The 18,118-nt window shown below is 34.8% G+C and overlaps 1 protein-coding gene across 5 annotated transcripts in view; it reads right to left on the reverse strand.

Annotated features, from left to right (window-relative positions):
* Positions 1 to 18,118, reverse strand: part of ZPBP (zona pellucida binding protein) — a 108,511-nt gene that overhangs the window by 27,146 nt on the left and 63,247 nt on the right. For 3 of the 5 annotated variants that reach the window (XM_034665367.1, XM_011222937.3, XM_034665359.1), the window contains one exon: positions 9,915 to 10,092. The exons of 1 other annotated variant lie outside the window; for it this stretch is intronic. In XM_034665367.1, the coding sequence (XP_034521258.1) occupies positions 9,915 to 10,092 (178 nt within the window). The remainder of the gene's footprint in view (positions 1 to 9,914; positions 10,093 to 18,118) is intronic. One more of the 5 variants, XM_034665371.1, reaches the window with a different exon arrangement.

An 18,118-nucleotide genomic window follows, 5' to 3' on the forward strand; every position in this document is an offset into this window, starting at 1 on the left:
ATAAAGCTTAAAGGTGAAGTTAATATATATATTATATACATACCACATATAATATATACAATAGAGAAAAATCAACAAAACCCACAGTTGGTTCTTTTGAAAAGATCCACAAAATTGACCATTTCAGGTAGACTAAGATTAAATGAAAGAAGACTCAAAATACTAAAATCACAATATCAGTAAATGTAGGAATATTACTACTGATTTTACACATTATATAAATTATATTATGAATAATTGTACACCAACAAACTGAATAACCTAGATGATATGGGCAAATTTCTAGAAACACATAAACCATTAAAAATGACACATAAAGAAATAAAAAATCTGAATAGATCTATAACTGGTAAGATACTGGATCAGTAATCAAAAACCTGCCCATAAGGAATGGTCCAGGATCATATGGCTTCACTGGTGAATTCTACCAAAGTTTAAACAAGAAGTAACACAAATTCTTTTTTCAAACTCATCCAAAGTTTGCAGGTGAGGGAAAACCTCCTACTTCTATAAGGCTAGCATTACCCTGATATCAAAGCCAGACAAAGACACAAAAAGAAAAATACAGTCCAATATCCCTTATGAGTATGGATGCAAAAATTCTCAACAAAATACAAGGAACTAAATTCAGCAACATATTAAAGGACTATACACCATGACCAAGTGGATTTTATTCCCAGAATGCAAGAATGATTCAACATATGAAAACTTGATCAATGTACTACACCAAAGTAACAGAATAAAGGGAGGGAAAAAAACCCAACATGTGCTCATTTCAACAGATACAGAAAAAATATTTTCCCAATGTCAACACTCATTCATGACAAAAATAATCAACTATGAGTGGAAGAAAAGTTCCTAACATGTTGAAGGCCACACATGAAAGACTCATGGCTAACATCATATTCAAGAATGAAAGACACAAGACCAAAATCAACACAGACGTCCACATTTGCCATTTATACTCACCATACTGGAAGTTTTAGACACAGTAATCCGGTAAGAAAAAGAAATAAAAGAAATCCAATTGAAAGTGAAGAATAAAATTATTTCTGTTCATAGATACGATCTTATGACTCTAAAAAAAAACCCCTATGAATCTAATAAACAAATTCAGCAAAGTTGCACCATGTTAAGTCAATACACTCAAATAGTCGCATTTCTAAAATTAGCAATGAACAATTCAAGGGGAAATTTTAAAAATCATTTACAATAGCATCAAAAATAAAAAAATGCTCAGAAATAAATTGAAGCAAGGAGGTAGAAGCCCTGTACACTGACACAACATTGCTGAAAGAAAGAAGACGACATCTGTATTACTGGACTAGATAAGTTAGTATCATTAAGGTAAAAATTCTAATACTGCTCTAAGCAATCTATAGATTCATTGCAATCCCTACCAGACAAAATCCCAATTGTGTGTTTTTTTTTCCAGAACTAAACAAAACAAAACAATACCATCCTAAAACCATATAGAAACTCAAGTATCAAGTAATTAGAAAATCTCGAAAAAGAAAGAAGAAATTGGAGGCATCACACTTCCAGATTTAAAAACTTATTACAAAGTTGGGGCATCTGGATGGCTCATTTGGTTAAGTGTCTGACTCTTGCTTTAGGTTCAGGTCATGATCTCAGATTTGTGGGATGGAGCCCTGTGTTGGGCTCCACACTAGGCTCTGCACTGGGTGTGGAGCCTGCTTGGGATTCTCTCTTTTAGCTCCTCCCCTGCTCTCTCTCTTTAAAAAAACAAAAACAAACAAACAAAAAAACCTTATTACAAAACTACAGTTATCAAAACAGTGTGGCATAAACACAGACACACAGACCAATGGACCAGAAGAGAAATCCCAGAATCAAACATGGTCAACTGACGTTTTAACAAGAAAGCCAAGACCATTCCATGGTAAAGTATAGTCTTCTTAACAAATGATTCTGGGAAACTGAATATCCACATGCAAGTGAGTAACACTGGACCCTCACCTGGCACCATCTACAAAATCAATTCCCAGAAGCCCCACCACCAAATACCACACTGGGGATTAGGTTTCAGCCTATGAATTTTGGGGGATTCAGTGTATAGCAATAAGTTTGGTGAAAGATAGCCTGGAAAGCTTTGCATAGTTTTCTAACTTTTCTGAAGTCTACTATTGTGTCAAAATAAAAAGTTCTAAAACTATCAAGCAGCTAGATATAAACAGAAGTAAAATATTTGTAAGACCTCTGAGAACAATTATAATTGGGACACAGTTAAATAAAGATTATAAAGGAAGATTTTTAAATGAAGATGCACAAACACATACCATGAGCACACACACACGAACACGTTAATTAATCGGAAGATACAATATTGGTAGTGTGGCCATTCTCCCAAATAGATGTATAGATTCAGTGAAGTCACAATCGAAATCCAATAGCCATCTTTGTAGAACTTGACAAACTAACTGAAAAATTTAAACGGAGAGGCAATGGCCTCATAATGCGCAAGGCCTTGCCTTATCAGAGGTCAAAACTCATGAAGTTACACTAATTGGTGAAGAGATAGATCAGTATTGTAATGAAACAAGAAAGTGCTCAGAAACATATCTACCTATACAAATACAAGGGAGCACTGAGTAAAGCATGAACTTTTCAATGAATGGGCCTGAGAAATTGGGCATTCTATATGAAATAAAATCAGACTGCAACTTTACATAATACAAAAAAATCCAACTGAGAGATCTGTTAGACCACCCACTCATGCTTAAACTAAGAGTCACACTTCATTCCTCCCATCCTCCTCAAGCTTTTACAATCCATGATTTTTTTTTTTTGTTCCTCTTAAATATGCTAAATCTATCCACGTTCTCTATGGCCATGGCCAGTACTGAGTTATTAAGCTTGCCATGCTAAATCTGTCCTTCGTATGTGTTTTCTCTCTACCAGGAAAACTCAGTTCACAGATTTCTGCATGACCGGCTTCTTATCACACCGGCCTCAACTCAAGAGTCACTTTTTGAGTGAAGTCTTCCTTGAAATCCAAGTAATGTAGGCTTTCAGTCCTCTGTTCAAACCCTACTTACCCTCCCCGATGGTCAGTCCCATTTGAACCCACAGCCTGGTGCATTTCCTACCCTTCTTGCCCTGTTCTAGGTCTCTTAGAACTGACATCAACAGACTCCATCACGCAGGTCCCTTCCCTTTGTGTCTGGCCAAAGAGAGGCTCCATTAGGACTGCAGGGCAGGGCATCTGTTTCCCTCTTGCTCGCTGCAGGTTCTCTAGAGTGACTGCCTCGTCACATGCCCACAGCCTGCACCAGGCAGTCCATCTCTCCAGTACCAGCCTTTATAAGCTTGCATCTTCCTTCCTTGTCTTCATCCTTCAAGCCTAGGGATGAAAAATGCTTCAAGGTGTTGCAGTCCTAGGTGCCTCAACATACCTTTTTGGCCCCCTTCACTCTGCCCAAACCTCTAACAATGGCACTTTCATTAAATGCTATTCAGAATACTAGTGAGTAGGCCTGTTTTCTGTTTGGACCTGACAGAGTATATCACATCACCCTGTTGAATGTTTTTTACTGTGCCTATCACCATATGCAATGATTTTATTCACATCTCTGTTTATGAGTTGTTTGACCTGAGAAATTTGAATATCAGAGAAGCAACTTTTTAGGTCATTTATCAATGTATTCCTAGGGCCTTACACTTAGTAATAAGTACCATATCTATTTCTGGATTCTAACACATTTCTGGTTGGATAAAACATAAAATGATGCCATTATTGTAATAAAGGTATTTATCAGTTGCTGAAAGGTAAGGAGGGATTGGCTCATCGAGGGTACAGCAAGTTATGCTATGAAGCCAGGGTTTTATTATTGAAGGTTCTGAAGAGAAGAAATGAAGGGATTACATGTGGAATTTAGAAGTACAACTGAAAGCAATGTAAGACGCAGACTGAAGAAGAGAAGAGGGATAGCAGTTAGGAGGAGAACATTAATTGTTCCAGGCACACATAGAAAATGGAATTCAAAGTAGATAATTATAACAGGAATAGAGATGAGGAAATAAATTTGGGAGAAAGACCCAAAAGAGAATTTAACTCTAGGGGGGCAGTGAGGGAGAAAGAAAGGAAGGTAAAGGGAGGAAAACCACGTGGAATGTTGTCTAGTTCTCAAGACTTGAGTGGGAGAGTGTGAGCCCCCACAGTGGGCAGTGACATGAGTGACACAGGCCTTACTTTACTTGGCCCTAAAAGTCTGCTTTTTACTGTTTGGGAAGTGATGCTCAGAGTCCAATAAAAGAAGTTCCAACAAGTCTATAATTACACTTCCATTGTGAGAGTGGTTAAGATAGGGTGAACATTTTAATCTGAAATAAAATAACATACCAAAAACTATCCAAGTCAAAATGGTCACTTTTAAAAAACAGTACTCACATTTCTGTAAATTTACATAAGCAAATAATTCAAAAAATAAAAGCTGATTAAATTAATTGTAAATCACCTTTAATATAGCAGTAAAAACAGGAAATAACCTAAAGGTCATCATAAAATGCTGAAACATAATTTTTATTGTTAGTTGTTTTAAATAAATAAAACTAGTATGAAGACAGCAGAGTAATACAGAACTATGTTTATAACTTAATGGTTAACAGAAAATAAGTCATAATAATTTCATTATTCCCACTGAACCATTACTGATAGCTTTATTAAAATTATAAATTTATGAAGACAAAGATCAAGTGACACTACATAGAAATGATAAGTTTGAATTATTAGAGAAAAAAAAACCCTTGTAAATGTTTTTCTTCACAGTGCCTTTAACAATGGTGTTCAAGCTTTAGGGGAAAATTTAATATTTTCACATTTTATTATGAAATATAACCCATGGAAACAAAAAAAAGACACAAATGTACAGTATGATGAATATTTGCATAGAAACCTGTCTAGAAACAGTGTAGGTCGTAACATGGAAAACTGGCATCGCCCCAAAATTTCTCCTGTGCCCCCTCCAATCACACTCCCTTCCATCCCTCCAGAAGCCAACACTCTTCTGTTGTGTGGTACTCATTTCCTTGGTTTGCATTATAGTGTTAGCACTCATGAATAAATCTCTCTAACAGAAGTTAACTATGCCTAAATTATGTGGATTCTGCAGTGGTTGGCTTCTTCCCAGGGAGCTATGTTTATAAAATGTATCCATATGATTGTAATCCCCACTCATTCACTGTCATTCCTGACAAGCATTCCATTGCATGAACAGATCACTGTGTCTTCATACGTTTTACCATTAATGGACATTTGGGTTGTCTCTGGTTTGGGGCTATTAGGAAATTTCCCTAAGAGTTGAACGCTAGTGACACAGTGTGTGCTCAGCACATTCACTGCACCGCCAAGCTGTGTTCCCAAGTGGCTAGATCTGCACTCAGGCAGGCAGGGTGTGGCTGCTCCCTGGGGGCTCTGCATCCTTTTCAACACCTAGTCGGTCATGACTGTTTACTTTCCGCCAATCTCATAGTTGTGCAGTAGGATCTCATTCTGTTTTAATTTACATTTCTCTGATTACAAAAAATCTGAACATATTTTCACATATCCATTGATCATTTGGAATTACTCATTTGTGAAGTACACTTGTTCAAATCTTTTCCCATTTTCAAAAATTGTTTTGGCTTTTTTTAAAAAAAATTTTTTATAGGTTCTTTATTTATATGTTCTGAGTACTAGTCTTTTGTTGGTTATATCCACTACAAATAATTTTCTCATTCTGTGGATTACCTTTTCTCTCTCTGCACTGTCTTGATAAACAGAAGTACTTAATTTAGTAGAAAAAATTATCAGTCATTTTTATTAAAGTTAGTGATTTTTGTGCTTTTCTTGGGAAATCATTTTTTTGATCCTAAAGACATGATATTTTCCCACATTATATTCTAAAATATTTACAGTTTTTCTTTATGTATTTATGTCTATAACACATCGGAGGTGATTTTTTTGACTGGGTCCAAGTTCATTGTTTTTCTATATGGTTTGGCATTCCAGTATTCCCTCTCTGACAATATTTGTTTTACATAATTAAAACCTCTGTTATTTATTAAGTATTCACAAATGTAGCAATATAATATTATTATATCTTCTTTCATAGATTTATCCTTTTATCATCATGTAATGCCCTCTGTGGATATGGTGACACTTCTGGCCTTCAATTGTGTTTTGTCAATATCAGCTTTTTTTTAATCATTATTTTTCTTGGTTTCTGGATTTAAAATCAAAACAAAGGTTGAGGGTTTGCACGTCTGAGCAGAATAAATTTCAGAGTCTAAAAGATCTTATTAAAAACAACTATATCTATTAAACAATTCACTTTTACTGCATAATTAAAAGTACAAAGATACACAAGGACTTTATTAATGAAATCACTTTATTAATAAAATCATCTCAAGATGTTTAAATACTCTAACCTGTAACCTAATTATTTCTGACCACTTGCACAGACACTATATCACTATCAAAGAGCTCCTTGCTTGAGTCTTCCTGGGATTCCCAAAAGTTTGAATGTACAAGAGCAAATCTTATGTATAAAGAAAGCAATAGAAATTAACAATATTGCATAAAATATTACTGAACTATACATTCGATCCTCAACAATCCATGAAAAATAAGGTTTCCCCAGTAGAAGTAAAATTATCTAGGTACTGCCTTACCGGTGCTACTATTCAAGCACTTCCCTGAGGTATTACCACACCAACATTAACAGGCAAGCATTTTACCAGCTATTGCCATGCCCACGCTAACACTCAGGAATCTCTAACTTCCACGTGTATCAGAATCACCTAGAACGCTTGTGACGGATGTAGATGTCTGCTTCCCATACCTTGATTTATTTTTGGAAAAAATTTCTGGGTAATGTTGGTACACATCAGAGTTTTAAAACCACGGCCATAATTTAAAGAGAAGAAAAAGAAGGTGAAGTGGGATATTATGTAAAAAATGTTATTTAACACACAGGTGTTTTTTTGAGGTGTTAAAAATAAAATGAAGATAAAAACAAGATATACAAAGTTTTACAGAAATAATGGAAACTACAGATATTACCAGGAAATCCTATTTCAGAATCTGTGTTTTATAAAAAATCTATCAGAAAACAATATAATATTCCAGCTGGTCTTTGGTTTTGTATTATCTTTATGATATAAGTTATGAAATTATGAGACATCTATAATTCATAATTTCATTAGAACCTTCTTTTTCAGTGCCAAAATGATTGACAAAATCATGCATATAATAAGCGATGCTAAATGTGAAATTAGAGAGGTATTTTACAGTGAAAATTAATTTAAAATGCTAAGCAAATTAGAAATGAGGAAGAACACAGGTAGAAATGTTAAGTCTCCATTAGTTTATAAGCAAGAAATCTTTATCTGTCATCTACAAGTAAAACTGCATGAGAAAATAAGACATCCAAAAGCGAAGAAAACCCCCACTCCTCACTTCACTGACAGCGGAGAAAGTAAATAACCTTCTCTCCTATAATGAACATTCAGGTCTCAATCAATCTCCTTTGTTAAACATAAACTCCTGGTGTCTTCATTTTGGAAATAAGTGGTTTTACAAAGTACCTCCTATGTCTTATTTGCTTCTTTCTTGTATTCCATTTTATACTCAAATGAAGTTCATTTAATATGTTAATTTTGTCCTGTAACTTGCATTATATTCTATATTGCTTTCCAATTCAAAGAATGATTTGTCTTTTTGAGTAGTATGTGCTCTCTAAAAATTTCGGAGTGATGGCCTTGTGTAATATAGACAAAAACCACTGTATATGATGGTCATATTAGACTTACTGATTTCTGTTCAAAAAGTGAGCTCAGTCTCGCTTCGTTCGTCTAACAGCCAATAACAGCACAAAGGTAATTCTAAATTAAAATATTTACTGTATGATGGCATGAGATGAAATTTAGCAAATCTTTAGTTAATAATTATACTGAGCAATGATAATGATCCCATAAAAATAAAAAAATAAATTTATTTCTGTCCTCTACTCAAAGATGTGACTCCTGCTGCCACATTAAAGTTGCTCTCTAAGCCCCGCTAAGCCTACAGCTCTTCTAATAGTATTCTTCTAGCCCAGGTTATGCAAAACTTTCCCAGAAACCTGATGCTCCTTCAGGCCCTAGCTTGGACAGTAACTGGTACCCCTGCATCTTCAAAGTCCTACCTCAAGTCCAACATCACCTCAAAGGCGGTATCTCACCCACACCCCCTGTGACCCACGTCATCTGTAACTCAGTTTCTTTAATATCATCTCCTTCTCACTGTCGTCCCTGCGGCTTAGCAGACCTCTTGTTGCCTAACTGTTCCATGGATCCATCTCCCCTGTTTCTAAACTCTATGAGCAGAAGCCATATTTCTGGGGAGCAAAATAGTAGGCAGAAAATATTTTTGAGATTTGTAAATTTCATTACATACTCCCCATGGGGTCTGTTGTCAGGAGTAAAATAACTGCTTAATAACTTCATCAAACAGTACAACACATAACAAACTGAATGTTACAATTACATGGTAAAATGAGAGAACCCAATAACTGTATTATTATCCAAAATTTTATAAATGAAAAAAATTCAGTACTAAAATTTTTGTGCTTCTCAGAGATTTGAGCCCTATTATTTCTCTTGAAAGAGCTATGCTTAACTATTTCAAAATTCTTGGAATTAAGATATAAACATTTAAACTTTTTAGTTTATCTTAGGTCTTTATTAAGTGAAAATATAAATTCATCTAATAGACAGCTAAACTACCAGGTTCTGGTTTCACTGTTTGGTTTTCCACGCTTTCTTCATCATTATCTGTGCTCTGAAGTGATATACATAATCACAGGTCATCAAAATAGTTACAAAGTTGGCATATGTAAGTGTTTTGTTTGTTACATCTGTGTCATATTTCCTAAGTTTTCAAGTGCATTTTTGTCAAATTTCATATACTTTAACAAAAATTAAATCAGAGAAAAAAAACCTAAAAGTAAAATCTAGCCAATTAAATAAAGCAAAGCAAAAGAATATTTCGTGCTCTATTATTATGAAAAGGATTTTGATCTAATTTAAGATTGTAGAAAGAGAGGGGAAAAGAACAATCAGAGAAGATTGAATGACAATGGTGCTAATTTATTGATGTTGATATTAGAAAGCCTTTTAAAACAGAAGATTCAGAGGCGAGGGGCCGGGGGGATGGGGTAGCCAGCTGATGGGTATTAAGGAGGGCACCTGTTGTGATGAGCACTGTATGAAACTAATGAATCACTGAACACTACATCAAAAACTAATGATGTACTATACAGTGGCTAACTGAACATAACAGAAAAACAAAATAAGATGAAACTGAAGATTATTTTCCTCATTTAATTTTTGAAAATAGAAATCCAAAGACACTGAATCCATGAATTAACTCATCCTAAACAGCCTCTGTAGAACTCTCTTCCATAATAAGGAAAAGATGGATGAAAGCCAGGGAGTGCTCAGACCCCTTGAGCTAGGATCAAAAACAACTGGTAATAAAACAATTCATACACTTAATTTTTTAAAAAAGGTGAAAATATACCCAGTTTAGACTAAACAAATGTAAACTCATCAACAACTGATTCTAAACAATACCTCATTCGGCTCCTTTTAGGGTAAATAGCTCTAACTGACTCACACTATTCTTTGCATTTCCTCCCAGAGGACTGCCTAACACTACAACCCCTTTACCGTAATATAAAAAGGCCAAAATTAAGCCAGCTTTCTTCCTTTTAGATCTTCAGATTCACACAGTCTTTTCAAACACTGGCTTCAAATAAGCTAGAGATATATCTAAATGATACTAAAAATAAAGAATAGGCATTCACTTAGGCATCATGAAAAAGAGTGAGTTTTCATACATATAAACCATGAAATTATAGTTCATTACATACCACAGCATTCAGGACATTTTGGATGTTTCAGGGTATTCATTCCATACCCTGGAAAGCAGCGATTAATCCAAACCATTTGTAGAGTACCTTCAATATAGTATATTTCAGGCAATGGCTCTGCACGTCTGCCTAGAACTTCTACTTGTTGATTAAAAAATCTCTCTATAAGATTTCTGGCCTAAAATTGAAATATAATATGAGAAAATTATTATCAGAAATAAATTTAACTGTAGAACAAATAAGGGTGCTTATGTACTTAGAAGCAGTGAAAACAAATTTTTGAGGTCCTTACTTATTCTTGTATTCAATGGATATAAATAACACATGTAAAAATTTAAAAATGTCACATCAAATTTCCAAATGTACTTCAAATACAACACAAAGAAACCATTCAGACCAACATTTTGGTCCCTTCGGATTTTGACTAATATATGGATGGGCATATGAGAAAAATCAAAATAGCTCTTTGAAATTAAACATACTCTAAGAAATGTACTCCAACAATTAATGTGCTTAAAAACGTGTACTTTAAGTAACTTTAAAAACATATCCCTTAAAAAGGAATACCTTCCACTCTTTCCACAAAGAAAAAATAAGTTTAAAAACAAGAGGAAATATAGGAAATGTTAAAATTTCCAGCTCTGTGCTCCAAAAATTAAATTTATAAAATAATTAAGACATCATTCTAACCTGTAACTAATTACCTTTCAACTTGTAATAATTATTCTGGCTTGACTCCTAAAATTAACCAAAGGCTTATGATTTTCAGTGTTAAAGCCTGAGATAGGGCCACAAGTTCAAACCCTCTACAAGCCAGTTAGTTTTCTTCAATTATACTGTTCTAACTTCTAATGCAGTCAGGGGCATGAATGAATGGACTTGTGCTGATCTGTTGCCACTGAAAGTGTACTCCAACTTACTGATTTCTTCAAATGTCTTCCAAATTACATTCCTTGCATGAAAATTATGAGTAAATTATAAGTACAAATATTTTTCAGTATATTGCATTTGAAGTAAAGGTACAACTCTTATTCTATTGGTCAATTACTCACCAACTTTATATAGTTTAAATAGTTTGTTTTTGCTTTTGATAAATCTTGGTAAATTTGTTGCTATTTATTTGGTCAAACACATAAATTTTGACTAAGAAAGTACTTAAGAATTAATTTGATATAAATCTGCTATCTAATTAATCATATTTAAATGTCAGGCCATAATTAAAAGTTTCAGAAGACACAATCGTAATCACTCAGCTTCCTAATACCACTTCCAAAAAAAAAAAAAATCAACGATGCTAGATATGGGAAAACCCGATAGGAACAAAATTCATATAAATCAGACTCCTGTTTCTTATTTTCCCTCTAAAAAGAATTAAGATAGATCTCTTCTTTGACAAAAATAAAAAGAAGGCAAAAAATTGCTGATGCATTAAATTTTTTATATTTAGTATGTTTATGGTTGACATGGGGTTAATTATTTGTACCAAACGGTGAAACTGACAAATTCTCTGAGTTGGGTAAGGATTATGGATTTTAATGTAAAACATTTTCAACCAATTTCAATGATATAAGAACAAATCATATTTATAGAAACCCTCCATAAATTAATTATCTGGTCTAAAATATAAACAATTAATCTGATTGAATAAACATTAGAGTTCCTAGCCTATGCTACTCCTCCCTTCACCACCCCCCAGAAAACTTCAAAGAATGATTAAGCATCTATGGAAGGAATATGTTCTACAGTGACTGGTCATTAATCAGAGGACTGGAACAAGAAGCCATTACTATTTCAACAATGAGCAGCCTGTAAAATATATGAATTCTGTAGGAGAGAAGCTGAATAGCTTATTTGAAATACCATAATCTGCTCCACTGACCATGTCAAGTTAGGTAGTGAATAACGGTGACTGGAAAGGCTTTAATAATTGTTCTACATTCGTCCAGCAAGCTTAGAAGGCAATAACTACTTAACATTATGGGATTTCTACAACAGGCAACACATATTCATTATACAAGACCACAGCCCAACTGGAGCTCCACTATCCACAAGGGGAGAGTTAATATCTACCAGGTGTTACAGATATTACACCTGTAAATTAGAGTCCTCTAGAAATCTTTAGTTAGCACCTATATTTGGAAATCCCTGTGGAAAATAACTATGGTCATCAAATAGGGATGGAATTAAGAAACAAAGGAGACAGAAGCTTAAAGGTGTCCTGTATGAAATGGGAAGAACTGTCGAGTTTGCATAGAAAAGATCTGTGATACCGGCGCTCAGGAAGCAAATGAAAGAAAGGATATCATATCTTATAATAGAAGGTCCCACAGGAGAACTATAAAAAATGATTGAACAGAAACACAAAACTGTCCTTCTCACGGTGGGAACACTGTAACATGGACACTATATAAACATGCCAGTGAACTAGGCACAGAACTATGAGATAAAGCTCAGTTCCAAATCAGAACCAAAGGCAAGAGGAAGAAAATAAAAGCTTATATAACAGTTTAAATTCTATGAAAGCTGGAATCCATTCCAGAGATACATACTGAATCCCAGCACTTTAGAACAGAAAAATTTAACTTTGCACTGTGGGGATTACTTCAATCCTGAAGCAAAAGACAAAAGACCCTACTCTTCACTCAGCAATGTCACTGCAGTGGTGGTTGTTCCACAAGAATTGAAACTTGCACTAGAAAAACCAGGCTTTTAAGAAGAACAACTAAAGGCAAAGTATAACTTGTATTTTGAAATTATTAGAGATTTAAACAGTTATATTTAAAAATTTCAAAGTAGCATATTTCTAATTGAAAAAAGCAAGCCACACGCAGTGGGAGTACAAAAATGACATTTAAAAATACAGGAAAAGATTTCCATTTCCAACCATATGGTATAGTAGGTATCCTGAAATATCCTCCTGCTACAAATCACCTCACTTAGATGACAAAGACCTTGTGCTGCTATATTTCAACAATGAGAGGGAATGAGAAAAGAAAGGAAGGAAGATAGGAAGAGACAGAAAGAAAGAGAGGTTAAAAGTGATAAGAAAACTACAAACGTAATCACAGCTAAATTCCTGATTCATTTCACACTAATCCAAGTATTCCAGAATGTTCTAATTTACCAGCCTATAGAAATAAGGGGGAAAAGCCTTAAATCTGTTTAAAAAAAAAGACTCTGAATAAAACAATGAACCAAGAAAAAAAAATCAGCCACAAAAGGAAAAACAACAAGAAAGTTTCTCTATCTAGCTGGGGAAGGAAAGGGGCTGGAAAGGGAAGATGTAGTGGAGGGATGGGGAAAGCAAAAACTCCTCTGTATATTCCTATACAATGGTTTGCTTTCAAGTGGGAGAAAAATGGTGCTTGTAGCCACTGGTTCAAAATCTAAGTGCACTGTTTTAGGGAAAAGAGAAAGGTGACCCTTAGGGTACCTCGCATGACTCTACATGCTACACAGAAGGAGCAAAATTATTAAATATCTCCTTTAGAAGAGAGAGAGACATGGAGCTGACACACAAAGCCCTGGCATTTCAGGGCACTGCCCTAGGGAAAAGGAATGAGTTGCTCTTAACACTTGTTGTGGTTCTCAGCACCCAGCATGGCTCTATGCGACTGAGAGAAAGAATACAATTCTAAGACATTTCTCCACCCAGGAAACAGCTAGAGGAATTAAGCAAGTCCATCCACAGAAAAGGTTTAACAGACTCCCCACCCCACCCCACAAAATCTCTACTCTGGTCACTCCCTCCTAAAGCAAGAGCATAGCGACTGGAAGAAGCGACAATTTCTTTAAATGTGCAGACACCAACCAAGGCTACCAGGATCAAAGAAATCAGGGAAATACGACACCAGAAAAAAAACGAACAAAGCTCCAAAAGCAGACTATAAGGATATAAAGATCTACGAATTGCTTAACAAAGAATTCAAAATAATCCTAAAGAAGCTCCATAAGCTACAAGAAAACAAAGATAATCAACAAAACCATGAAAACAATACTCATGTATTTACAAAATGTAAAGTCCTACAAAGAGATAAAAACCATAAAAAATAAAAAAGGACCAAACAGAAACTCTGGTATGAAGAATGTAACGATTGAACTGAAAAGTTTAGTAGAGAGCTTCAAATACAGACTCAATCAGGCAGAAAAAAGAATCTGTGAACTCAAAGAAAGGTCATTTGGAATTATCCAATCAGAAAAGAGAAAAGAAAAAAAGAGTGAAGAAAGCCTGCAGGACTTATTGACATCAACTAAGTCAACACATGCATTATGGAGGTCCCATGAGTAAGAGAAGCACAAAGAAATAGAAAGCTAATTTAAAGAAATAATACCAAAGAACTTCCTAAACTTGGGAAAAGAAACAGACATCCAGATTCATGAAGCTTAAAGAATCCCAAATGAGCTACACAAAAGGGACTGCCAAGGACACCAAGAAACATTATAACTAACTTGTCAAAATTCACAAAGACTGAATTATGAAAGCAGCTAGAGAAAAGCAACCAATCAAACAAAGGGTACCCACCTGACTTAAAATACTATCAGTAGATTTCTCAGTAGAAAACTTGCAGGCCAGAAAAATGTGTAATAATACACTTAAAGTGCAGAAAGAAAAAGAAACTACCAACCAAGAATACTATACCCATCAAAACTGTCCTTTAAAAATGAAGGAGATGAAAACAAAAAACCAAAAAACCAAAAAAGACAAAATGAAGGAGAGCTGAGAACTTTCCCCTGCAAACAAAAACTGAAGGAGTTTGATACCACCAGAAGTTCCAACATCTATGAGAACACGGCCTTACAAGAAGTCTTAAAGAGAGTTCATCAAGATAAAATAAAAGGATGCTAAATAGCAACATTTAAAAAAAATGAAAGTATATGGATGCCTGGGTGGTGCAGACAGTTAAGCATCCGACTCGGTTTCGGCTCAGGTTGTGATCTCAGTCTCATGGGATCAAGCCCCGCATAGGGCTCCGTGCTCAGCTCAGAGTGTGCTTAAAAATTATCTCTCCCTCTCTGCCCTCTCCCCACCTCATTCTCACCAAGTCACGCTTTCTCTAAAATAAATAAATCGTGAAAATAATGGAAGTATAACTCTCACTGGTAAATGTAAATATATGTGCAAATACAAAATAATGTAACACTATAAGGGTGACACAGAAATCAATAATTAAAGCTAGCATAAACGTTAAATGGGGCGCCTGGGTGGCCCAGTCGTTAAGCGTCTGCCTTCGGCTCAGGGCGTGATCCCGGCGTTCTGGGATCAAGCCCCACATCAGGCTCCTCCGCTGGGAGACTGCTTTTTCCTCTCCCACTCCCCCTGCTTATGTTCCCTCTCTCACTGGCTGTCTCTATCTCTGTCAAATAAATAAATAAAATCTTTAAAAAAAAACACGTTAAAGACATACAATACATGTAACTACAAAATCTGTTAATGGATGCACAATATAAAAGTGTGAATTGTGACATCAATAATAAAGTGTGTGGGGGGATATAAAAATGTAGATTTTTTCATATGCAGTTATCTACTTAAAATAAGACTGTTATAAATGTAAGAATTACATATAAGCTTCATGATAACCACAAAGGAAACAGCTAAAGAAAGGAATCAAAGCATATCAATACAAAAAAATCATCAAAAAGCAAAAGAAGACAGCACCAGGGAAAGAGAGCAATGAACTACACAGCAGACAACAAACAATTAACAAACTGGAAAGAGTAAGCCCTTATGTAATAATAATTACTTTAAACAAAATTACTCAAAAACACAGGGTGGTTTAATGGATAAAACAAGACCCAACTCTATGCCGTGTACAAGAAAGTGACTTTAGATTTAAGGAAACTCATAGCCTGAAAGTGTAGCATGAAAAAAGATCTTCAGATAAAAACCAGAGAGCAAGATGCTGTACTTACATCTGGAAAAAATCACCTTAACATAGTAAAAAAAAAAAAAAAAAAAAAAAAAAAAAAAAAAAAAAAAAAAAAAAAAAAACCTGTCATAAAAAACAAAGAAAGTCATTATATAATGATTAAAGAGTCAATTCAACAGAATGGTATAATAATAATAACTATATCTGCATCAAATGAAGAGTATATAAACATATAAAGCAAATATAGAACTGAAGAAAAAAATGACTTCAATATAAGAATACTAGGACACTTTAATACTCCAATTTGAATAATGGATAGAACATTTAGACATAAAATCAATAAGGAACCAGCAGACTTGAACAACACTATATACCATATGGACTTAACAGATATGCAGAACATTCCATAAATGCTCATGTTTATAGACACATTATTCACAAGAGCCAAAAGGTGAAAGTAACTCATAGTGTCTATCAATGGATGAATGGATAACAAAATTTGGCATTTATGTACAGCCTTTAAAAGGAAAAAAATTCTAAGACATGGTACAATATGGATGAAACTTAAAGACATTATGCCAAGTGAAATAAGACAATTAAAAAAAGACAATTACTATATGATTCCACTTATATGAGGTATGTAGAAGAGTCAAACTCAAAGAAACAAAAAGTTGAATGGTGGCTGCCAGGACCTGAGAAGAAGGAAATGGGGAGTTAACATGCCCTACCCACAACTGGTGAAACTATAACATAAGAAATAAGAAAGACTATAAAATGATGTAAACAATGTTATCACCCAACAGGATGCAATAACCTACACACAAAAAAGCCACCCAACAAAAACAATACACTTTTTTTTTCAAGTACTCAATGCTTACCAAGATAGACCTGTTCTGGACCTTCTAACAAAGCTCAACAAATTTAAAGGAATTGAAATCAATGACATTCTTTGGGTAAATACCCAGTAGTGTGATTGCTGGATCATAGAGTAGTTATATTTTTAACTTTCTGATGAAATTACATAGAGTTTTTCAGAGCAGCTGCACCAGTTCGCATTCTCAACAACAGTGTAAGAGGGGTCCCCTTTCTTCACATCCTCGCCAACACCTGTTAATTCCTGTGTTGTTAATTTTGGTCATTCTGACAGAAGTGAGGTGATATTGTAGTTTTGACTTGCATTTCCCTGGTTTGCATTGTATTTACATTTCCCTGTAATCAGCTGATTACAAAGATGTTGAGCATCTTTTCATGTGTCTGTTCGCCATCTACTGGTCTTTTGTGGAAAAATGTCTATTCATGTCTTCTGTCCATTTTTACCTAGATAATTTGTTTTTCGGGTGTTGAGTTTTGTAAGATTTTTATACATTTTGGATACTAACCCTTTATATGTGATTTTCAAATATCTTCTCCCATTCCGTTGGTTGCCTTTTAGTTTTGTTGGTGTTTTCTTCACTGTGAAGAAGATTTTTATCTTGATAAAATCCCAATAGATTATTTTTGCTTTGATATCCCTTGCCTCAGGAGACATATCTAGCAAGAAGTTGCTATGGCTAATGTCAAAGAGGTTCTCCTCTGGGGTTTTAATGGTTTTGTGTCTCACATTTAGGTCACTCATCCATTTTGAATTTGTTTTTGTGTTTTATGTGAGAAAGTGGTCCAGTTTCTTTTGCAGGTTGTTGTCCAATTTTCCCAACACCATTCATTGAAGGGACTGTCTTTTTTCCACTGGATATTCTTTCCTGCTTTGTTGAATATTAACTGACCATGGACCATAGGTCCGTTTCTGGTTTTTCTATTCTGTTCCACTGATCTATGTGTCTGTTTTTATGCCAGTACCACAGGTCTTGATCATTACATCTTTGTAATATAACTTGAAGTCCAGAATCGTGATGCCTCCAGCTTTGCTTTTCTTTGCTTTGGCTATTTGGGGTCTTTTGTAGTTCCATACCAATTTTAGGATTTTTTCTTCTCCTCTGTGAAAAATGCTGGTGGTATTTTGATAGGGATTGCATTTAATGTGTAGACTACTTTGGGTAATATAGAGATCTTAACAATAGTTGCTCTTCCAATCAATGAGCATGGAATGTTTTTCTATTTATGTCATCTTCAATTTCTTTCATCACTGTTTTATCTTATTTAAATTCAATTAATTAACATATAGTGTATCATTAGTTTCAGATGTACAGTTCAGTTATTCATCAACTGCATATAACACCCAGTATTCATTACATCATGTGCCCTCCTTAATGTCCATCACCCAGTTACTCCACCCCCCCTCTACCCACCTCCCCTCCAGCAACGCTCAGTTTATTTCCTAAGTTAAGAGTCTCTTATGGT

Source organism: Ailuropoda melanoleuca, chromosome 1 (genome assembly GCF_002007445.2).
Source record: "Ailuropoda melanoleuca isolate Jingjing chromosome 1, ASM200744v2, whole genome shotgun sequence".
Lineage (NCBI taxonomy): Eukaryota > Metazoa > Chordata > Mammalia > Carnivora > Ursidae > Ailuropoda > Ailuropoda melanoleuca.